We start from the raw sequence: 24891 nt of genomic DNA, 5'->3' as shown, positions 1-24891 counted from the left end.
CGGATTCCTCTCGTGGCCTCCACCGCGAGAAAGATTCGAACGAAATCGGACGTCCTCCGATCGAAGGACCCCCTTGGCTCCAAAGGTGAGCAAAATTTCTATCCAGAACAGGGATTTTATTCGTCACTCGTAGAGCATCGATTAAAGTTTCAATTGTATAGTTAACCCTTTGCACTCGCGAAGTGACTCGCAGTCACCGCTACGTTTGACGCATTTTGTCCACATCATCTTTCTTGAGAAGCACCTTGTATTTTTTTATGGTTCGGGGATGATGACCCTACCGTCATTTTGGCACTCCTCGCCTTTGGTCCACTTGTTATTATTAGCCATTGTTTAACTTATCACCCCATTTCGCAAGATTGAATCGTTCCCATTCCCGGTGGAGGCGACAAGATCAACGATTCCGCGCCTCCGTCTGCAACGGCACGGAGTTCCCGTAGTGTTTATCGGATCTGTACGTTAATTGAACCAGCGAGCGGGTAATAGCTATCATTACGAGCGCTTACGTCTGCAGGCCAGCAACTAAATTATATGGGTGAACCACGGTGTGGATACGTCGCGGTTTAGACGTGCGCGTGCACAGTCTGTTGTTGAAGCAAGAATCTGTTATGTTGTTCGGAGGAGATACGTTTATTAAGGGCGACCAAGCTGGAAAGAGTAAGAATAAAGTGCGCGAGAAAAAGAGAGGACACTCCTTGAAAGATTAAATACGTGTCAGTTGATTCGAGAAGTATATTTATTCTCCATTCTCTCAAAAGAATCACGACGATCTCGACGCTATGGATCGTGTCATTTTCAGAGACGTTGGACGTAAAAATTATACAGGCATCTACACATTTCTCGCTTTAACTAGACGACTTGATAGAGCACGATTCTTATTTTGTAGAATTGAGAATCGAATTTCCAAAAATAAAAAATGTAACGACTAGAGACTTAGAGGCTGTAACAATCGATGAAATCAAAATTGAATTCAAATAATAATCCACACAAATTCGTTACATCATCGCGGTATCGTCTTCGAAACCCAAAGGTCAATAAAAAAATTCCTCGAGCAGTTCCAGCATCGATCGCGGAGGGAGCTAAGCGAAAAAGAAAACGTTCTCGCGTCCTTAGCCAACGCGATCAACGCTTCAGTGATCGGCTGGTCGTTTCTCGGGTAAGATAAGACCAAGCCGACGATCGGTTCTCCACGGGGGCTTCGCTAGCACAAGACACGAGGAACGACGGACGTAGCAAAGAGTGGTGGAGCGAAAGATCGCCAGTAGTGGGAAACGGATGGGTGGCACCGGGCCAGCTGGTCTTCTGGGACCGCTTGTGTCCTCATTGGCTGAGAGATCGGGCCTGAAGAAGGCCGATTGGCGGATCGAGGGACAGGCGTGCACCGATGGGCAGGCTTGACTGGCCCCGTGGCACACGGGGGAAAATCGGTTCCCGTCTGGTACACCGTGGCTCTCCTTAGGCGCCTTCGATGCAGTCGAACAGGTCGCAGCGATCGCGAAGCGCCAGTCCTCTCCCGTCCATCGACGTGGCCGCACCGTGACTCGTGGACGTTCGAGAGAGACAGACAGAGCCAGATCGAGGAAAAATCGTTGGATCGAGGACAGGGCAGAGAAGGAGAGAGAGACGGACCGACCGTAGGAGGAGGAGGACTTGGAGCAGGCCGCCACGGTCGAGGATCGCGTGGATCAGAGCACTCGGGGGCATTCGACGGATTTGCATCGAGGGGAACGGTTACGCGAACTCAGTCGCGTGTCCTTCGAGGGGGTGAATCGGTCCCATCGAGGTGAACGATCCGTGGTCGCGGTATTCACTTCCGGAAGAATCGTGCACCAGCTCACGCTGCCCGTGTACACGCCACGTGACCGAAGTCAGGAGGACAGAAACGTTTCGGAAGTGTGTGTCCGGGGATCGAACGATTTTTCTTTTCGAGATTCCCGCTCTCCCCGTGGAGTTGAAACTCAAGTTATGGTGTGTAACGTGTGACAGAGGACTCGGACGTTGTCGCGGCGAAGACGGTTAATTTTTTGTTTGTGGGTGAGCTGAGACCACCGGTTTTGGGCCGCTTGTGTGGATATCGTCTGGAACTGCGAAGGTGAGTGCGATTGTTCATATTCGATCCTACAACAGTGATTCTTAAACTTTGCGAGGTGTCATGCCATCGTCTTTGACAGGCTAATTCAATGTTTGAACTCTTTTAAAATTAGAATTAGTGAAGGTTGTATTATTATTGCATATATAAAAATTCAGAGACCACCTGCCTTTTGGAAAGTGTTTTCTCATTAGACAATTTTTGGTGTATACTAAACAGAGTGCAATATTGAATGACGTTCATTTTCTGCTAGAGCAGCTCAGTTAAATTTAAATAATTGAAACAATAAATATTCGATAAATCATCAGATTTACCGCCATTGAGAAAATTGTACAGCGGTGTGCGACTCCGCAGAGACTAAGAATCACTGTTTTACCATGACTGCGTTTCCCATGCGGGCATCGATGTCTCCCCAGAGCAATTATCGCCGACCCATCGTTGAAGTCTCCCAAGTCCCCGAATTCTCTTTTACCTTATCGACCACCTCGGGAATAACATGCTCAACTGCTTGACATTTTTCTACGAAAATAGAACGCTCGGACTGCCCTTTATTTTTGTATGAATTTCTTTTACACGAGGTCCAAGTTTGCAAAGGCGACGCGCGATTTGTCTTACGTACACGGCACCGGCGTGTTTGAGACATTCGTAAGAGAAAAACGAGGGGCTTTAAACGAGAATTGGCGGCGAGAAATTGTAGGTACAATACGAAGCATCGCGGAAGAGAGTAGGGGGTGAAAAAGGCCGGCTAATGATAGTTATAAAAACTAGAAAATAAATCACGCGCGTTCAGCCAGTAATCACCGGCGTTTCGTCAATCTTACAGTCCATTCACCGCTCCATTTATCCCTCGTAAATTAAAGTCTACATCCAAAGTGGCTGCGTCGCTCGCGATTATACCACGGCGTGAAATTGATAATGCAACCTAATAGCGGCACAAACACGCTTGACCATTAAATATACCCTTTCGACTGGCAAATTTTGATTGGAATATAATTACGAAGTCGTGAGATCGTGTGTACTAGAACCGCGAACAACGTTGTCGCACCCAGCGAGAAAATTCGTTCTAATCCTCACCTATTCGTGACTCATTGGTGTCTTGATCTATCGATCTCATCTTTGGTGTCTTGATCTATCGATCTCATCTTTGGTGTCTTGATCTATCGATCTCATTTCTAATTCCACTTATTGTACTTTTAGTGTTAGTTCGTAGTATTGCCACACGAATAAGAAACTTTATATCAAATAGTAAAGCTACGAAAAATGTGGGATAGTTTTTAGCTCAGCTAACTTCAGAGAGTTAATTAAACGCGTCCATAAATCCTTGTAGAGGTATAGATCGATAATGAGTGTCGTGCCATGAATAGATTGAGAATGGTATGCTTTTATGGCGTAGGTTTATAGCCATAAACACAGGGAAAACATATGCATAACGTATTCAGACTGTATTTTACGAAATATATAATATTAATATTTCACGTTACCTAAGCGCATATATTCGCTATGCGTTTGCCATGCTTATGCTTCTCGCATTTGCATAGTTACGCGTAAATCCATAAAATCCGCGGTCTAGTGGAACAGGGAATTCGATTAATTTTAACAATGCAGAGTACCTGACATCGATGTTCTAAATAAAAATGCAACAGTTCTCCCATCTTGCATCGATGGTCTTGGTCTCTGTTCGGACGAATGAGACGATCAACCGCAAACTTTGTGTGCGTTCCCTCTGTTGGTCTTTCCAATGGTCGCCTTTCTTCGCGCTCTGGAGTACGCAGATCCCTCGCGTGCGGTTGGCTGGGGTTAGTCGTAAATGAAAACATTATCGTCACCCCTCGCGGCCGCCTGTTGCTATAATATTTGCCTACTGGTAGACAGCGCCGTAATTCGGGCCAGTACAATAGCCAACACTTTTGTCGTGGAATAAAGCCGAGCAAGAGTCACGGAAGTGAACGCCGCAAACACGTGTGCAACGCAGGACGATAGAAGAGGAGAAGGAAAACGGGCTCGAGCATTACAATTATTATGCATAGGTGCCAGGCTCGGGTTCTCCCATGTCAAAATATATTTATTGCCTCCCTCCTTCTCCCTGCCGTCTGCCTTCTCTCTTTTTCACCCTGGTTGCGGTGTGTCAGCCACTATTGTTACCCTTTCATACGGTTATTACCCACTTGTACATCGGAAGACGCTGGCAGGGCTGAAGAAGGTGCGTTTTCGTTCTAAATGTTCTATTTTCATCTAAGAGCAACTCTTCTTCGTTTCGTATGATCATTCAAAGATTAATCGTGAGAGTATCACGAGGTCGTTGTGACTGCATTTAAAATATTCCTCATCTACCTTTTGTTTTTACGGGACTCCGAAAATTAAGTCTTCTCGACTGTAGTCCTTCGAAGATGATTAGGGTACCTAGAGAACGATTTCTAGAGATTCTCGAAGCGTATTTAATAATTTCCTTGTCTCGAGACCCAACCATAAGATTACCTCGCACATTAAAGTTGCCCAAGTGCGTTTTAAGGTCGTGTTCCTTCAAACCAATTCCATTCGAACCGTAATTCCGAAGATTGCTGCACTCTCCCAACCAGTTTTAGGAGAAAGTACGCAAAAACCGATAGAGTGCGCATAGCTGAAAAAGATCTACTTTGTCGGAGAAAGCGCGTACACAAACAGCAGCTTTAAATTCCCATGTGTAGAGTACACGGCTGTAAAGGTTGCGGAGAGTTCTTCGGCGTTCAATTAACCTTAATCGTAAGTTCGGACGCTCCTTTCGAGCCTTGGCGTTCGTATCGGCCGAATAATCAACGGCTCGGATCCCTTCGTCGCGATATTGCGTTCCCCGCGTAAGCCGCCTAAGAATCGCCGATCCTCATTTGCATATTAACCCCTCGAGGTTTGGCGCGGGGTCGCGATCTGACTTAACGCCTTTTTGCCGTCGTCGTTTCACCCTCCCAACTCCCCTCTCATCACCGAAATCGTAAAACTCCCGGCAAATATACGTATTATCTCCGTTTTTTCTACCTGGGGGAGAAACGGAAGCGTCGGTTGAAACGGTTCCATCGAATCCTAACCTTCTCGGACCGGGTCACGTCGCGACGACCTCTCATTGGTACACAGACATAGTAGCGCAGTGGTTGCTTTGCAAAAACTCTACCTCTGCAACAATCTAAATTAAAATTTGCTTCTCTTTCTTTTGCTGTCGGTATGTACGATTATATAAATGTAATTCCTGAGTGATGCAATATTAATTTCTTCGACGATTACATTATGTAGAATGAAACTTTTTAAGGATAAATATGATTCTTGACATAAAACATGACGCGTTACACAACAAAAAACATTACTCCGGGGTCTCCTGGCTGCAACGTTTCTCTCATAATTCTCCATGTTGCATTAGTGCCAACGCACTTGTAACGTACTTAGACGGTAATTGCAGGTGACATGTACAATTTCAAGAATCTAATTATTTTGTAGTCCAAAGTAATTTCAAAGTTCACGTAGGACTCGATGACAACCAGGTCTGAAAAGGTTAATCGTGATTAATGATTATTCGTTAATTGCTGGTGGTGATTACTGGTTAACCGAGTAATAGTAATCGTGGATTTCGCCTAATATGCGGCGGAGGACATGGCGCGTTTTCCAAAGGCCTTTATCTCGATGCTGCGTTCACCGAGACGTTTAACGGTACACGGTCCGTTACTTTTCTAATCTGAGCCGATGCACTTTGTTCAAGCCGCGATAATTCGCGAGGTACAGGGAACCACACTTGACGACGCTTCCTCGAGTTTGCATTTGCCGAGAGAAAACGACGGAAGACGTGTCTTATCGTGGCCTCGACGCGGATGAGCGATCGTCGACGGGAAAGAACTCTGGGATCTATTCCAGTTCTGGCATGCAACAATGTTCGTTCGTTCGTTTATTAACCCTTTGCGGTTCTAGGTCGAGCGAGGCTCGGCAAAAATGTACGAAAATTAAAGAACCAGGACCACAGAGGGTTAAACTGGTAAAGATGAAATAGTTTTGCTTGGATTCTAAACACCCATGCCTCGGACTATACACCGCCCGTCGCCTCGCTCCAACGCACCGAGGATGAATCCCCATTTCAAGAATCACAATCGTTTCAAGAATTGGAAAGTGTTTCCACTCCTACGAATGGAAATTTCTCCTATACACGGCGGAGACTGCTAAATTGATTCCGTTAAATAATCGTTCGCCGTCATTGACGGATTACCAGAATGGAGAAGATTCGCCGCGGCTGTTCGAGACAAAGATCCCTAACGAAGTTCAGAAGTCAATTTTCCACTATTGGAGGCCCATCTTTCGTCCGAACGTTCCATCGCGTCTCTCTTCCGCGCTGTTTTAGACGTTGTTAGAAGTCTCGACTACCCGATGGGTCAAAGATCGCTTGCCACGGTGGCTGATGATTTTATTTTGCGAAACGTCGTTACGTTGTCACGCACGTGCGCTTGGAGGATAATATTGATGGGTCAGCCCACGTGTTTCTTCTCTGTCTCTCTCCCTCCTCGTCCTCTCTCCGTCCTCACGGTTACTTGTAATGTGTCCTGAAACCGCAGCGGTAACTCGGTTAATCCCGCGGATATGCAATTTATTTTCGTGACGCTAATTCCTCCGTAATCAGAGACGTAAATTATGGGAGAATTAGCATTCGCGAATGTCGGACACTTTTACGAATTTCATTCAAGTTTCTAGTAACGGAGCACACTGGGACAAGTTTAACGAAGTTTAATGGAAAAATGTATCAATTTCAGCCGCTGAACGCATATGTGCCCATAATTATGTCCAACTCTTCTCTTAGCTCCTCTGTCGCACTCAGCAGCATCATCGCGATTCTACTTTTTTAAGTTAGACTTCCAAGTCTAGGATTAGGTTGCGAAACAACCGTCACCGTTTCTAGCCGCGGTAATAGAGCGAACGTACTCGCAGCCCCTCGACTCTTCGCGAGCATAACAAATCCCGCGACGGATTCCCACAAGTGGCAAGGGTTGACTACGGTCGCCCTCGATTAACTTCGAGTGGCTGAGGGAAATCTCGACGAGAGAGCGAGAAGGAGAAGGGCGGTGTTAAAAATTGGATCGGTCACGGGCCGAGGAGACGAACAATGCAGCATCAGTCCGACGGAGACTCCTTCACGAGCATACATACGGTCGTCGTGGCTTCTCTGCGCCGTTAGAAAGCGAGTTCGCCATCGTGGGGCTAAACTGTCGCGATAAATGATCCTACGGAAGGTTATTAATTGTCTTTGACTCCCAACCGGGCGCTTTGTGGATCGCGAAAACATATTAACCGAAAAGGAGCTGCCGTCTCCCCTGCCATATGCTCGTGAAAGCCTGCGTATGAGTGCGTGCGTGTCTCGGCTGTGTGTAGTCGAGCATATCCCAGGATACGAGCGTCTCGGTTAGGTCTGCGAGCTTATACAACGATATGGAGCATCATTTTTCAAGGACTCGATCGACGTGCCAGCGAGGCGCGGCCATCATCCATCAAAGCGATCGTTAAAAACGCATCCAGACCCGATACAAATTGCGCGACCTGCGCACCAGTCTGTATTCTGGACGCACTCCAGTTTCCCTTTCGAGATTTTCCTGAAACTGTCCCCCCTGTTAGGCCAGGCTAGCCGGCGACCCGCGGTGACTGGCAACGAGCCGGACGTCTCGTGCCTTCTCCGCCAACTTCTCTCTTTGTGAATCCCGAAGTCGAAATGGATCACAAAGGAATTCGCAAGTAACCGTGGCTAGAGAGGTCGTCCTACGGTCGCGGGAATTCGAAATCTTTCGAAGCTTATTTTCATCTCGTTAGGGCCGTAGCACAGTGGTTGAAAGCCAGAGAAAACCCTACATTTTAAACAAACATTATTGCTGGATAATTTCGATTCGAGAGTTATCTTTCGAGCGCGAAGAGTTAATCCATTCCAATTTACCGTTTGCAACGCCCCGAGCCATTATCAATATCTCGTTAATTCTCAAAACAAATTACTCTAGAAAATTCACGCAACGTCTCGGCAAGTATATCAATTACCACAGACTGTTAGGAGCTCAACGTATTCCATGCTATTCTTCACAAACAAAAAAAAAAGAAAAAAGAAAAAAGATTCTAATTACCGAGCATTTCTCGACTCGAGGCTCGTGAAAACGCTGTTAATTGCTCTGGGCGCAGGTGGAACGGGAAAACGAGCGGCTCGCGTCCCCGCCAAGCGACAAAAACGTAGGAACGAAAACCGAGTGAGAGATAATCGTCCAATTAAACGCTTCAGGAATAATCTTTCGTCGATGGAGTTTCCTGCGCGAGCGTGGCGGGCAAAACGAGTTCCATCGAGCGATTCACGAGCGCGTTAACTGCAATTACCCGGTTGACAGGGTACGGGGCAGCGATTGTTACAGTTCCCCACCGTGGTCGTGGACACGCTCGATGGTTACTTAGAGAAAGCGTTCGCGCGATTTTAATTAATTGGCGGTATATTAATTCGCGAATTTATGGCCGCGTTAGGATTGACCGCTCGATTACCGATCCATGGAAGCCGTGATATACGGCTGACGATTTTTCGCGCCGAAGTTAACGAGTTAATGAACCCAACGGGAAGAGGGAGTCGATATATCAACCGGGGTTCCGTACACGGAGACCAAAGGGAATTTCCACGGGACGAAAGTTTACCAGCGAGCGGTCGCGATCTTATCGTCGCCGCGGTTACGTGCGATCGCGCCGCGAACGGCGCTACCCTGGCTAAAATACACGGACGATTACGTCCGTTTATCGCCAATTAGAGAAAATGAACGGACTGAGAGGGCACCTCGTTTCGATTGTAATTACGCCCCGGCGCACGAGCTAACCGAGAGTCCGCAACACGATCGCCGACGAACACCGAGATTATATCATCCCTGGGGAAGTGGGACCTGGAGGAAATATCCCGTCGACGAAGCGTGGAACTTTATCGAATCCTCGTGTAATTTGCACTCGTGATTCACATTCGGGAATGGGGAGATGGGAGAATAATATCTTCGAAGATGAAACATTACTTTCAATGAACTTGAAGACTACGCTACTCTGAAGCTTCAAATATCTCAGGTGTGTTCCCTCAACATTTCCAGCAGCTCCGTCACCCTCCAGTTCCCCAGATTTCCTTCGACGAGGGTTTGGATGCGCGCGAAGTCGGCCAAGGAAAGGGTGAAATGACAATGGCGGGAGCTGACTGTAGGGATGGGCGAAAAAAACGCTTATAAAAGGATAAACGTCAGACGGGACTCGAGTTTAATGGCGCGTAAACTTCCTCGTGCCCCTGGACGTCGGGGTACACGCGAGCAGGGCGAGCTGGAACGATGACAGGAGGGGTTCCCTCATCCGTGACCCCTCTGGTTCCTCCGGCGCTCGTCGTTTTCGTTCGTGCAAACGTCGAGTCGGTCTGTAAGTCGATATTTGGAGCAGGTCGATCAGACTTCATTAACGAACGCCAGGCAAATATTGACTTGGAGTCCCCGTGGAAACTAGGGTACGAGGCGCGCGTGCGTGCACGCGAGGTGTGCCCCACCTTTTATCCCGCTTCGTGCAACCAGACGTCGATGAACAGATTGCAGAGCCAACCTCGTCTGCACCGCGGAGTGGAGGGGTACGGGGTTATTTTTGCATATCAATCGGAGAGGTACGCTTCTGGGCTGGTGGTTCGCCGCGTTATCTGATGTTTCGTGCCGCTGATAAGCGTCTCGGTCCAAGTGGAACTCGCTGCCGCGCTGGTGTCTTGGGAACAGGAATTCGGTATGGGAAGAGATTCCGTGAACGTTTGGATTCCGATCATCGAAATGGTACGGCGAATGCTAATTCAACCCGTTACGTTCCTGATACGGCGATCTACAGGGTGTGCTGGAATCGATGGGTCCAGGTTTGAATGCGGGTGTCGGAGGAAATAATCTGATCACTCGCGAGATAGGTACACTGCATTGTTTTAATAGCACATTCTGTCATCGTTAGTTGAAATGTTTTATCCGGAACATTTAATTAATTGTTGAGTGTACAGTTATCAATGTACGAAGCACAGGTAGAGATATTTTTTATGCATACCCACTGTTTCAAGCACACCCTGTATATAGTTGGCGGGGCGTTTGTGAGACTCGCGATCGGAACGTCCGAATTCCTATCGTCGAATTGAAACGCCGCGAGTATCGTCGTAATTCAAACCACTCTATCTACGCAGTCGAGGCGCATGAATATTCAGCGCAGCTATTAATCAGTTGTTCCATGTATCCGTTGAAATCCGATTACGGAAACCAGGAACGAACGTTCTCCGAAATAACGAAACCTGTATGTAGGAGATTAAACGATTACGATCGTAGGATCGCCGAACAGGCTGCGCGGGATCGACAGTTTGAGGAAAAGAAGAGCAAAATTCTTTTGGAATAATAGGTGACGAATAAAAGCACCGTATAAAAAATTTATTGCCAACGATTATACGATCGAACAGATCTCAGTGAAACCTTGCCTCGTTTAACGTGACGCATAATCTCATTTTATTGGTCAACAGTGTCATTCCGAGCATTCCAATCCTTTTTATTGGCCATTCTATTTCCATACTTTGAGGACCTGTATATTTACGTTGTACTGCATTCATGTAAGTATAAAATGTACCTCGTATCATTGTAATGTTTGTCAAAATATTGTCAACGTATCATCAAAGATGAATAATCAGCAAGTGAAAGATAAAACGTTGTTCGTCTCTTGTTCGTTGATCGAGATTTTGAAGTAGGCTGGAATTTTGTCCACTTCTGGTTTAGGGCAGGAGAAATCGATCAACGGCGGCGATGGAGGTCAGCCTTGGCCCGAATTAACCTTCGTGGGATAGCGTCCGATATCAGTCGCCGAGATCCTTTGTAAAATCAATAGGCTCGGCTACTTAAATGGTACCGTTTGCTGGTTATAGTCACCGGCGGCTGCGGGCCGCGGTTACGGTTACGAAGGTTGAATCGATGCGCTCTGTGATTTACTGTTAATCGCGAGACCACTCTTAATCAACGTCGACCTGCGTGCACCAGCCTCTCTCGCTCGAATATTCCGCATGGAGCGCATCGATGGAAACAACGTCCCGATATTAGCTCCGCGCCCCGTTTTTGCACCGCTTAACCTTTTCCTCCCTCTTTCTCTCGCCCAGGTGATCTCTTTGCACGCTTGCTCGCACGATTCAAAAGCTTCGAGTACATTCTCACGCGGTTCGCCACGCTTCTTGAGCCTTCCCCGCCGCGAACTACGTTTCAATTCGTGATTACGTTGCCTTACAGCACTTAATTACAATTTACAGTCATCGTGGTCCGAGCCAGAGATGGGCAAAAATTTAATTTCAATGATAGACGACGAATTGGGACACCGCGTAGTGATTTATGCTCGACGTTTATTCGATCGAACGGCTATACGGACAATTATTGCACGATGCCTCCAAGTATTTTATTAAGGAACGTCTATGTTTATGGCTCTCTTCGGTGTTTCAAAATTATTCGTCTATATTTATGGGGCAATAAAGAGATTGTGTTCGCGAGGCACGTTACGTCGTCGTATGCAATTACTCGTAATTTAAGGATCCAAGAAGTCTCTTCTTCCTAATTTTGATCGCATAGGAAAATTTTTCTATGAATTAGTCCAGCATGGACGAGAGCCAACAGAAGGCGAGGGACTAAAAAAATGTTGAAAAGGGGCGAGTAGGTCATTGTTGCGCCACGTGTAGTTGCCCAGGAGAGGAAAGATACCTGCTGCCTCCTCCTCTGCCGAGGAAGAGGTAAGACGGTCTCGCCTCATCAGCAGGCGGAATGAAAGAAAGAGCGGGCGTCAAACAACTGCGTCGGTGAAAAAACTTGGAAACCTTAACGAACCTGCGGGACGACTTGTCTTTTTCTCTCTTACACTTTTCACTTCCCCGCGTTTCCATTCGTTGGTTTGTACGGGAGAACGATCATTTCCTTTAGAAGAACAATCGCGAAGGGGCGATTAGAAGGGCTCGGTGTCGTATCGCGACTGTAATTGCGGTCACTTTGAATTCTCGTTAGGACAATCGCGGCAGATGCAGGAAGCACGCAGCAAGATTGCTACTCTTCGACTATTTATCGAATGTGGACCGAAGTCCAGGAAGACAGCGATCTTAACGAGGTCATCTATTCAAAATATTTCAGCGTCAAGCAAGAAATTCAATGAGGTTTTCACTGAAAATTACTCTAAACGACTGCTTTCTTCCTGTAAGCGCGAAAGTGTATCATGATAACTATCTAGGCATTCGGTGCGAAGCCGCCGGAATTGTCAGAGATGTTACTTCAGGTGACTTATGCGAACCAACTGTTTTCGGTTAGGTAAAAGTGGACGACATTAGAAAAGCCAGGTGCCTCCGAGGCTCCATATCGGATCATCGTTGGTCTAATTTTATTCCAGTTTACTCGAGAAATGCGTTCATTTCCCTGACACCGTCACGCCGACAGATGGTGTTTCTTTCACCTAGATAGCGCTGATTTATGATTTCCCGCTAGCACCAAACGAACTTCGTCCCTGTCGAACAGAAAAGGATACCGTCATTCACCCCGAAGAATAATGGTCCTCCGTCGTTCCTTCAACGAATTACATCGTGCTATTAACTGACTTTAGAGACAAGCATGGTCCTATTTCCAAGCAGGATCTACAAATACAATTAAATATCAATTTACCAGCTGGATTACATACAAGAATATTAATAATTTTATTATTTTGGGAGATTATTTTTAAGAATTGTTATTTTGGGAGACTCAGAAAACCGAAAGCCGAAACGTAACACTACCAAATGTTTATTGTATCAAAAACCTATTACACTTTACAAACATATCAAAATTATTGCAAACATAGCAAGGATTTTTGAGTCTATCACAGCTATTAATCCAAGGTTAACGTTGACGTCAAGGGGACAAAGCAAGGAGGCAGCGAGGAAACGAAATCGATAGTTGAGATTGAATTCGGATGCCACAAGCATTAGTGGGCGCTGGTGAACCGTGTCAGGGGCGATAATGGTCGTAAAGAAACCGGGGAATAATTTTTCAAGCTCCTCTTCCCGGTAATCCAAATAGCATTCGAACATATATCCCGTAAGATATTGTGGGAGGAATAAAAATCGAAGCGAACGCAGAAGAACCGGTTCGTCACTCCCTCCCTAGCTCCGCGCCAAGCCTCGTCTCTTTATCTTTCCAAGGATGAGCCGGACTAACTGACGCCGTCACTATCCTTCGAATAACATAATTTCTATAATTGCAGATGAACCAACAGTGCAAGGTCTGCGGCGAGCCGGCGGCTGGTTTTCATTTCGGAGCGTTCACGTGCGAGGGTTGCAAGGTAAGGAAGTTTAATCAACGTCCGCATACTGTTCGACCCCTTGAACCCCCGCTTACGAAGGAGATAGGATCTTCAAAATGGTCTTATTTCGATCGTTTAACCCTTTGCACTCGAGGAGCGACTTAGAAACGACAGTCTTATTTATCATTCGAGAACGAATTCATGCGAGTCGCGCGCAGTCTCGGTTCTGTTCTCCGCGACGTCGCTTTCCACGCGTCGAAGTCACCCTAGCGGAAAAACGAAGCGCACGCGATCCACGCTCCCTCGCGGTACTTTAAAGCGGTGCCGCGACGTGTGCACTCTAGTTTAAAGAAAAGGGAAGGTTAATAAGCCGCGACGAATCGCGAGAAAGGACGACCAAGCACGTACGCGTCGGGCCATCGATGAAGAAGGTGAGAAAGTCCGATCTTGATGGACCTGTGAGCGGGATGTCCGGGGAAAAAACGTTCGCCCGACGCGAATCCGTAAGTGGACGGGAGAATCGAGCGCGACGAATCGATCATCTCGGATCGTCATCCTTCGTAGACGGTTTCGTCGGTGACGGCGATTGTCTTAGAAACTGCGACACTAGGCCGTTTTCATCTAGTTTAGAGTATTTATATTTGAGTTAATCTTCGCTAAGAAATCGTCAAAAATCCATTAATACTCACTCTCCGCATAAGGCGATCACGTGTCGTTTCCGGAATAAGCCATTCCCATTCAGGTTATGATATCTGTTAGTGTTCGAGATTTTCTATTCAAAGAATTTCGCCCCATCTTTGGGGCCTGCGAATACAGTGGGTCCGACGCTTTCATCGCGATGTCCTTCGACGTTCGTTTGGCGGCATCGATCGATAAGGACGCATATAATATTCAATCGGCGGATTCCTTGGCGCACGTGCGCCGCGCCGGAACGCGTAAGAGCTCGAAACGACAGGAGGATCGGAGTCTCGTTAGGCCACGTTTAGTTGGCCGAAGGGTGTTGACCCTTGCTCTCGTCTCTCGTCCCACTAATGTGGTGCACCATGGAATATCGGTACCGCATACTAAGTGACCCATCCGATAGTAATTGGACCTCATTAAGGCAACAACGGGCCCACGGCTGTCTCTGTGCCGCGTTGCGTTCAGGTTTCCCGGAGACCGAGCCACCAGATAACGCGTTTTAGGTAAATTAGACTCTCTCTTTGTGGGCTAGGATCGACCGGGACGGGGAAAATACGACCGTGCTCCGAACGATACGGATTTATGTGCGTATATCCGTGGCCGGGTTCGAAAGCATTTACGATCTGCTCTCTTCTCAATCGTTTTACCCCCCTTTACCTTTTTCTCGCCCTCGTTCCCCGCGTCGGATGCCTCCGAGATAAGACGACGACAGTCACGTGAGCAGCAACTCTATGCTCTGACTCTATAATCTAATATTCCGGATTAATTCCGGAAGTACAGCCCTATTTTCCTCCGAAGAATTCAATTTCATCGTTGTTCTATATTACATCTCGCGTCCTGATATTTCCAATATTTGTCTCCCTTCGTCGATACAGTATTATACTCCATTTAATTTACCTTCGAGCATTCTTCGTAAAGGAACTAAATGACACGCGGCTGGAGGATTTTTCAAATGGACGAGGAAGCCCCACGGCTCGCGCGTACGTCGGTGCAGCATGAAAGATCGGTCGTTGGGTCGAATACCTTTAATTCTCACCTCTGGACTTTCGTGCGGTTCTCGATATCAGGGCCCGATGGCGCCGTTATATATCCCGCGATAACATCGAAACGCCGTGAGAGCAACGTTCCAACCTCTCTCAGCCTCCGAGCACATAGTTATGCCGGCGAAACGACGTACACGGCACGATGATAATATTAATTCCCCTGGCCAGGCGTATCGTCTTTCATCCCCGACTCAGTCGTCGGCCGATCCGCGATCATTAATTAAACATTCAATTCGTATGAGAAATTTTCGCGTACGTTCGACCCTGGGGGCTCGCCAGGGAACAGCTTGATCGATGCCCAGATCAGGGGCGAGAAAAAGGTCCCGGGAACAGGGCGAAGAGCCATTCCTAACGGTAATTTTCCGAGTGTAAAAATCGCCCCACGGCTGGGTCTCGTAACGTTTGCTAGTAAACGAACGCGCGATGATGTAATTCGACGTGTACATCCTAAGAAATCGACTCGAGGAAAGGAACATGGTGCCTCTGTAACGATCGTCTCCCTCGAGAATCTCTGGTTCGAAGATCGATCGATAATCCCCAGCCTGACGTCGGATCGAGGACGAAGAAAGGTTCGCCAGAGACGTTCGCCATTCTTTTTCCCGAGGCGAGCCGCGTACGTTCCGCGGAAATTCAATTTCTATTGTAATAGGTGGAGTATATAATATTTTGCTGAATTCAAACAATTCGATAAAAGTTCCTAGTCGGTGCTCTCACCGATGCTTGAGATAACCCAATAGTATCTAATCATAATCCAATTTGTATATTGTTAATGTAACGAACGTGTGAGAAGGAAATTTAAAGTTGACCGAGAAAGCTGAAGGGGATCAAACTTGACGTAGTCGAACGAGGCCTCGATTCTTCGTAAAGACGTTCCCGTTCTTTTATTTATACTCAATTTCGACACAGACCTTTTCGTGGCACCTTAGAGACGCCCCATTCTCACGGGAGTTACAGAGCAGCCGGATTCGAGAGGAGGGGATTTGGTTCCAAGAGGACGTTCGGGAAATATTTGAAATAATTTACCGGGCCGTGCATTACGGGAGCGAACCGAGAAACGAGGGACACTCATTAGCATACTAACGACTGGCTTGAATTCCCCGCGTAACATTGGAGACGAGCGAGCACTTCCCCTCCGACGCCCCGCTGCTCCCCTTTTCCATAAGACCACTCTTCCATTTTTGGTGGCGCGACGTTCTCCAGATGTACGAAAGACAACGCGTGATCCGGTCTTCAGCCTCGACGTGGACCTGGACCTATCGACGATCTACGAAAGAATTTTGCGATGGAATTCGATTCTTTCGAGGAGAAATTTTCGGTAGCGCTCGTTCGCGTGTTATTATCCAATTAGAAATTGCAACGATTTTTTGGCGGGGTTTTTTCAATCTTTATTTTAATTTTCAATAGTTCTTCATGGACTTATTTTTCAATTTTAAATTATAAGACAAACATTGTTTGGAACAGAACATTGGTTCGAGTTTTAATGGGTTAACGCGACACAGTCTTCTCTTCCCGAGGATCCAGTGCACCGATTCGCGAGGCTCGACACGCTCGTTACGGTATCCAGGTGGGAGAGTTGGCGAATTCGCGACGCGTTGTGATGCAAATCGGCTCAGGGACCATTGTTTTCCACTCGACGATTATGCGCGCGACCGACATCGCGAGAACTTTTCGGCAACCGTCGCCCATCCTGTCGGCGCGCCGCGAAATTGGCGAGCGATCCACCGAAGGTCTTTCGGCGTTATTCATCGCGAGACATCGAGGACGGATCGAGGACACGCGACAAAGCAAAGAGGATGCCCCGAGCGAAACGGCACCGAGTCACTTTTCGCGCGACCCTCTCGAGTTGGGACTGTCCTGTTGTGCCCGTTGAGCGACCTCAGCCTGGAATTCGCGTGGCTTCCGGCGGCAGAATCCGAAAAGGCACTTAGCCGCGATGGAACTGTCGAGTTTTCCGGTCTGACGAGACAGAGTTCGAGACTTTCGAGTGCAATTGCTTCTTGTAAAAGCAACGATTGCAGTCATGCGTTCTAAAAATAAAATGGAGGGTTAAGCCTGGTTCAAGAATGAACCATTTAAAATAGTTAGAGGAGAGTTCTTTCAAACGTGATACTTATCGAGCAGTGCGTCTTTGCTATATACTTTAACCCTCTTACAAGCATATCCTATAAGTGGAAAAAAGAAAAAAATATTATTTTACAAGTTACAGGTTTATTCGTCATTGTCAATACAGTAATCTTTGGAATAATTCCCTTAGTTGAGTAGTAATCAAAAGGAATGAAATTTGTTTTTCCCAGAAGTTCTGGCAACTTGTCTACACTTTGCCACGCTAGGAGTGGTGCTTGTACGCGGTTACGTCACAAGAGAGCACAGGAATATCGAAGCGGATTACCAGAACACTTTATGCAACGCAGCCGGGGCACGTGCACACAAAGAGAACACTTCTTCTTTCGAACGGGATAAAAGTGACAGTGCGGGGAGGCGAGAAGTTCACAATGGCACAGCACCAGAAACCGTTTCAGAGAAACCGTTTAGGCGATTTCCACAGCGGTTGGACGATTTCGCGACGCCGCGATTAGCGTTTCCCGTCACGATCGACAGATTAGTCGACCGGTTCGTTTTTTGCCACCGGTGCTTTATTGCTTCGCCTGGGAGTGTCCAGTCCGATTTCGCGACGGAATATATCGACTCCGCGGAATCCCTTAGACAGAACTCTCGCGTTCCTGTATTTTATCCGAGTACGGTCGAGAATCGGTGACACTCCCTTCCCCTCCTCGCGCCAGTTTCGTTCCGTCGTTGGCGAACTCGTCGCAAATCGTGGCGATTCCGCTCCAACTCGAATGGTTGCGCAAAACCTGGAACGCCGCGGCGCTGACTTTCGACGAACTCTTCGAATTGTCTTTTCAATTGTATCGTCGACGAACGTTTGCGAAATAGGCGTTACGGCGTTGATGCTTCGGCCTGGGCGATGCTCCTTACCTACGCGTTGAAGTCGCCGGGATTAGCGCAGTAAAGTATTCGAGAATTGGCAGCGTAACTTTGAGTTGTCTTCGCTTGAACGTTCAATTGTTGAGGTGTTCTAAATGAGTACGAGGCGAGACGAAGGGCAGGCTCTAGTAGAATTTAACTTCCTAATCATTCCTAGACCTTTGACTTGTCGATCGTTTACGTTTGCATGTTAAATCTCTTTCAGCGAGTCCTTCGGCTTCGTTGATTATAAATTTTCCTCGATCACGACGGAATGAGTAGCGCAACTATCTCAAGCTGCTTACGTGATATAATACAAATTTCTGTAGAATTTAATTTACTTATCACTCCTAGCTGACTTTGCCTCGGCCTTCAGCATCTTCAAGGATGAACTCGCTTCTTCCGCAATTCAAAATGAAGACACGAATTATGTTCTACTAGGCAAGGACGAGTGCTCCTAATTTGCAAAGCGGTCGTAAATTACGAACGCGCGTTAAATTATGTCATGGATACTGCGATTTCAGCAGAGGACTCCAGAGGTGGGGCGGAGTGTTCGTGCCTGGACGTTGAATCGATAGATCGCGATTTATTGGCTCGTAAAAGGAACGTAAAGCGGACGTCGCCGCGATTTGGCCCACATACGAGCAAGGTGGTGGCCGTCGCGCGTTTCCTGCGCCCTGGCGGCTCGTAAATCGCCATTTTATACGAGCGACGTGTTGCGGTTCGCGGTTTCCTCCCTGTGTCGCGTTTTACGCGCCTCGAGGTTAGGCATCGGCGTGGTTAGGCGTCGCTTCCGATGGGATGCAACTCTGGATGCCTGTGCGAACCGTCGCAGAAGAATTTGTTGCTGCCTTTATCCTTAAATCAGACCACCCTCTTCCAAGCGAAGAAGGAAGTGCGATATATCGACGATTAACGCTAGGATATTTTCACCTGTCATCTGACATGTACAATAGTTGCGTAAAGTTGTCATATTTGTAGTATCCGCTTATTTTTTGTTTAGACTCCTACACATTGTTTCAATTTCTGTCGATCGAATTTTCCGCCTCCATCGTGATTCCACCTTTCTCCCGCGTGACGAGCGAGTTCATCGGCGGGGTTCATCTATTTCCAGCGGCGGTATTTAAATGGCTGCAATTAGGCGACGTAATCGCAGCAGTTAAGGCGCAAGTCGCGTCGACCAAGTCGCGAACCGAGTCGCCCTCTACTGCGTGCGCTATAAAAAAGGAAGCAACGGAAAGGAGCGACTATTGGCGGCGGAAGAGGATGTCGGTGCAGAAGTGCTCTCGGATTCTCGGCATGTGTTAACACGCGCCACCTTATTGCCTGGCCAATGTCGGCTTTATGAGAGAGCTAATTGCGTCGGCGGAGTTCAAAGATGGACAAATTTCTTGGCTAGATAAACGCTTCGAATAACGAATGGAAGATAGACAATTAACACTAGACCTACCACGACCGGTCAAATGACCGTTTTCAAATTTTTGTATGCAACTTTTATATGCTGTACATGAATTGTATACAATTGTTTCAGGCATTATTCAATTTAGTTCCACGTAAAATATTTCTGCATTTAATTGGTAAAAAGTGTTTTCAACCCTTTATTTATTGAATTTCTAAAATGTTTTTATAATTTAGTCGTCCACCTTGGTCTTATGCAATCTAAAGGAAAAGAAAGATTCAAGTTGAAAAGAGTTAAAGGAGCCTTCTACTAATTGTTCGAATGTCGATACTTTAGGAACACATTTTCAAGAACTATAACAAAATGTATAAAGGAATTCGTAATTTCAATGCTCCGAAGTAGAAGGTCTCCTTAATGCCAGCAACTCGAGATATCTTGTTATGTTTTGTATCTCCAAGAGCAAATAGCGCGGCTATTCCGTTTACTCGCGATAGTTGTTCCCTCCGTTCGTCCAGCTGGCAATGCTTTCGGATTCTCGGCATGTGTTAACACGCGCCACCTTATTCCCGGTCTAACGTCGGCTTTATGAGAGAGCTAATTGTGCCGGGGGAGATATCGCCCAGAGATTGGCTCTATAATCGAGTTTACGGCGCTGTTGCAGTGCGCGCTCTCGAACTCCATGCAAAGTGCTCGCGGATAGGCTAGAGATTCCGTGTCACCTGCGTTCGAAACCACCGAGCGGGTTCGTGAGGTCGATTTAGCACGAGAGCCGGCCGTGCATCTTCTGGCGGCGTTTTGGTGTCGACGCCAATGAGATATCGAGGTGCCACTTGGCTAGGCGAACGAGCACCGGGTAAATAGGTTGGCGCGAAACGTGCCGCGATTTTTAGCCGCATTCTGCCTTCGTTTATTTGTTTACGAAATTCTCGATTTGTTGTGAATTCGTTTCGGATGTCGTCTACGAATTCTTCTAAGCTACCATTCGACACCTTCGCCATAAGTAAAACCTTTCTCGCACGCGTCTCCGGAATTTTTCGCACTGCGTTCTAAAAATAGAGGCGATATTTCGCAAAACGCAACTATTCGGGACACGGTTCGCCCATTCACTCGTTTCGCAACAGCATCGCAGATCCATCCGATGGTCCAGAGGACCTCGCTGTTTGCTTGTGAAATTATCAAGAAATCTCCCGAATGCTCGACGAAAGAAATCGTCACGAAGCGAAGCCGAGAAGTTTCACGCAGGATTTCGGCGCCGTGTCGTGTCGTCAGAGCGCCATGCAAATGGGAAACCGCGAAGCGTATTCAGTCGGCGACCCGAAAACTTGGGACGATTTCACGCGCAACTCATTACGCGATGCTCTCTGGTCCCAGCGACCGATGGACTGCCATTCGTAACGCTTCTCCTTTGAAATTTCGCTCGGAAGCTCCCTATTCAGACTCACCTCGGGCTTCGCTACTAAATGAAATAATTGTTTGTCTCTTCAGTCCTCTTTCCGCGACAGTCCGAGAGTGGACTGTCTCGCGAGGATTCGCTGGTTGCGTCAATCGTTTGCGCAAGTTCGATCGTTCTGAAAAGATCGACCGCGGACGTGATCGCGAACGTCGCGCTGCCCGACGCCGCCTGGTTGCGCAGGGCGACGGGTAACCACCGCGGAGGCGTCCTCTGAATGCTAAACGATCATCCTCAAGGGCGCCGCGTCTGTGGCAAGACCGACGAGTGTTATTTGGCTGGTTGACGTAACACCTGGGGGACCAATAATTTCACCGGAAGCATGCAGTGCTAGACGTCTGGTAGGTCGCAGTGTCGTAAATAAACGCGTCCGGGGTTGCGACGCGTCTACGTTGGCGGCGACCCGTTGTCTGCTAAATCTGTCTGTCTGTCCGCGAGACAATCGTCGTTCCTGGTTCGCAAACGAGGTGGCTAGGGCTCTCTTAGTCACGCGAACCTGGCCACGGATGAAATATCGAACGCCGAGGCAGCCGTGGAAAGCGTTCGTCGAACGATTATCACGCTGGAATCGGATTCACGTGACCCATCGTTGCATTCGCGAATATCCCATAGACGCTACGCGAGACGATGGCGTGCATCGAGGATGATCTTTCGGATTGAGTAAGGTCGACTAGAAACGCTCGCTCTTCTCGTGCCGGTTTCTCGTGTAACGAGGAAACTCCGTATTGTTTTCTCGAGATTCGACGGCCGTATCGCGACACGTTATCGACGACTCCTGCCATCGACGGACTCTTGAAAATTAGCGATTCACCTTGCCGCTGTTTCTGCATGCGCTTTATCTCGTGCTTCTGAAAAGTGAAAGCAGCGTATTTGGTTGGCAGACGTCACGCTGTCGCTGTGAGGCTGTTTAATAGGATCACATATATTCTCTTGCGAAGAAAGACTGTGTCGCGGGAAGCGTACTGGTAAATCGCAAACCTGAAATAGATACAGCTAGAGCCCCCAACCCCTATCCGAGAGTGGTGACATATATCAATATCCAAGAACAAACAACGCGACATTCCGGTCGTGATGACAGCTATTATTGTTCTCTCCTCCGGCCGTCCAGCTCGCTGCGGGAAATTTGATCCGTGCGTTTTTTCCGCCCGAGGACATAATAGGGTACGTGGGCAGCGAACGATCGCAGATTACGCCTCGATTAAGCAACAGTTCGGTAGCGATTCCATAAACAATCGACAGCAGCCGGCCGAAGCCCGAACAATTTATCGAACGATTGCGCAAACTTCTGGCTCTGGTTGATCGTTCGACATTTTCCCCCGCGCATCCGTCCCCCTGCCCGCTCGCCATCTCTGAATATGATCGAGCAATTAAATCCATCTCGCGAATCGCCTGGAGAGATAATGGTATGCGCGCGGCCTTTGCGCCGACGACATCCACGCGGCAAGACATTTTCCCGGCGCACGCAACGAATAAATCACCGGTCCCGTGCGATCGATCACGATCCTCGTGCTGGCTTAACCGAACCTCCCAGAAACTCTCTCCCGCGCTCTCGCGGCTTTACCCTTTTCGGGGCGAAGGAGACTTTTCCGCGACCCGTAGAACGGTTTCCACCGCGACCATTCGCAATCCGAGCCATGAGAACCCGCCATGGTGAAACTCGAATCTCGCGATCCGTGGAGCGAGCCACGATCACTTTCATTCTCATTTTCATTTGTCCATGTAGCTATTACTCCTCGTGTCAGGGGTATGCGGTTGTTTGCGAGACTTTTCAGTCACTTTTCCTTATTAATCATAATTAATCAAAGTACTAGGAAGCTTTGTCACCAGCTAGGCAAATGTTCTTCTCACAGATTTTCAGCTTAGGAGAATGTACGCGCTACTGGTCCTTATCTATCCACCGTAAATTTTCTTTCATCATCGTCTTTGAATGATATTCACTCGCCTGATTCCAACCAACTGTGACGATCGTTCATGATTGTCGCGGGCCGCATTTGGGACATTTAGCAGTACCCTTTGCAGAGCAGGTAGCGCGTAAATCCGCCTCGGGCGACGCGTCCATCGGTGTCGGGGTTCTTTCCACCGCGAGCGCGAATCCGCTCGTCGGCGCATCAATCCTCGCATGCTGGGCTATCGTCGGATCCGCGGAATAGGGACTGAACCGACTCCCCGTGAGACGGACTGAGTCGACTAATGCAAGCAAATCGCTCGCGCGCAGACAAATTCCCCAGACCATATCAGGCCCGTGGAAAAATTCCCTGACGTACGAGCCTGCCCTCGACCGTAAACCGCGAGCTTTCGTGGACGGCGGCTGAAACACTGGCTCGTCTCGTCGCGGGAAGATCGATGACTTCCTGATCGAGAGCGCCGCCGTTTGGTCCATGCCGCCTCGAACTCCCGCGGATGCTTCTCGATAATAATTTCTAGCGCGGACGGAGGAGAAATTGAGGAGCCAAGGATAAAGGAACGATGGCTGTCTCTCCGTTACCATTTTCTAGATTTTTGCTCTCTCGAGATTTAAATGACTTGGAATTTTTGAAAATTGGTCCTTTCTCCCAATGTTCATAGCAGTTCTGGACCCAGTATCTCGCAGGGGTTTCGCGTTAAACGAAATCCCGAAATTGAAAGTTATCCCTTAATCGAAAGTGTAAGACATCTGGAAATTCTTCACGTTCGCGAGGTCAGTGTGTCAAATCGCAACGGAACGCATTTCCACGCGAAGACCAAACTGAAAGCCGATTTCACGACGTGCGTTAAACTTCATTCCGTCGGCGCGTAGCATCGGAGAAACGTACTTACAAAATCGCTATGTTGAATCAGCATACAATGACCGTCGTTCATTGTTCCCGCAGTTAGGAACTGTCGCCGCGCGATCTGCAATTCAATCGCCGACTACATCGTAGGACATGGAAGCATCCCAGTGTCATAAAAGTGCGTTAAACCGCGCGAACTCGAATAACGAGCCTACGGAGTCTCCGGTGACTGCGACGCTTAACCGTCCTCCAGTACAGAAGCTGGATCAGTTTCACGCCGCAATTAAAACGAGTACAGTTCCACGTTATTATCATCGTTTTCTTCAAAGATGACTTTGCTTGGATTTTAAGCGCAACCATCTGTCTATGGAAGCAGCACGTAACGCTGCCTGCTGGAAATCGAAACGAAATCGAGAGTGACTCGGGTTCCGTGCGTTCGGCATGCAGAGCGCACGTCAGCCAAGGTCTTCACGGCGGCATGACGTCAGGCAGTCCGTCGGTTTTCAGCGATCCCGTTTCAGCAGAATGCTCGATCCCTTGGATCGCCGCCAAAAATCCTCTCCGTGTCAGACTCGACGTAAACTCACGGTCCAGACTTGGTAATCATTTCGACAGAAAAAGTTGCTTTCAGTTTCGCAAGGAAATATTATCATTTCCTCGACACTCAGTCGTATTCTTTAAAGGAGTGCTAATTATGTCGATCGAAGAGTTGACTACAGTCTTCGAACCGTATTTTTCTTTAATTCGAATATTCCGTGACTTGCTAGGTATGAAAAGAAAATGGGTATAACAACGTATCGTTACCTGTTTCTCTGCTACATATCTCTAAATCCAAAGATTGGCATTTCCACTTCCCCATGATACACGGAAAAAGGAAACCCAGCGGTGAGGAATCAATCGGATAAATATCGATCATACCGCGGGGCCAGTCATGCGCGTAGTCGATCGAGAAACGGAATAAAATCGCGCGGCACGGAACGTGCTATTCTCACCCGTCGGCCGCCGGCGACAGCTAGAAATAGACGGAGATCTAGATAAGTCATTACGTGGAACGGCTCGTTAGCGATTCACTCTCCCGTATTTCGTTGATAATACTCGCACGAACTTGTTAAACAGGACTGGTTCTCAATGTTTCTTAGAGACGATATTTTTCTAATGGAGCAACTCATAAATTAGCTAACTTTAATTTGTTTGCTCGTTCCAGTAATATCTATTAGCAATACGGTTTG

General features: G+C 47.7%; 1 protein-coding gene across 1 annotated transcript in view; it reads left to right on the top strand.

The window, feature by feature from the left end:
- Window positions 1-1175: 1175 nt before the first annotated feature.
- The window catches only part of LOC128876841 (zygotic gap protein knirps-like), a 32343-nt gene continuing 8627 nt past the window's right edge, over window positions 1176-24891 (top strand). The window contains exons 1-2 of the mRNA XM_054123560.1: window positions 1176-2092; window positions 13337-13414. Of these exons, the coding sequence (XP_053979535.1) occupies window positions 13337-13414 (78 nt within the window). The 5' untranslated portion in view covers window positions 1176-2092. The remainder of the gene's footprint in view (window positions 2093-13336; window positions 13415-24891) is intronic.

The sequence above is a fragment of the Hylaeus volcanicus genome, chromosome 5, assembly GCF_026283585.1.
Source record: "Hylaeus volcanicus isolate JK05 chromosome 5, UHH_iyHylVolc1.0_haploid, whole genome shotgun sequence".
Taxonomy (NCBI): Eukaryota; Metazoa; Arthropoda; class Insecta; order Hymenoptera; family Colletidae; genus Hylaeus; species Hylaeus volcanicus.
This window is presented reverse-complemented; position numbering and strand designations above follow the sequence as displayed.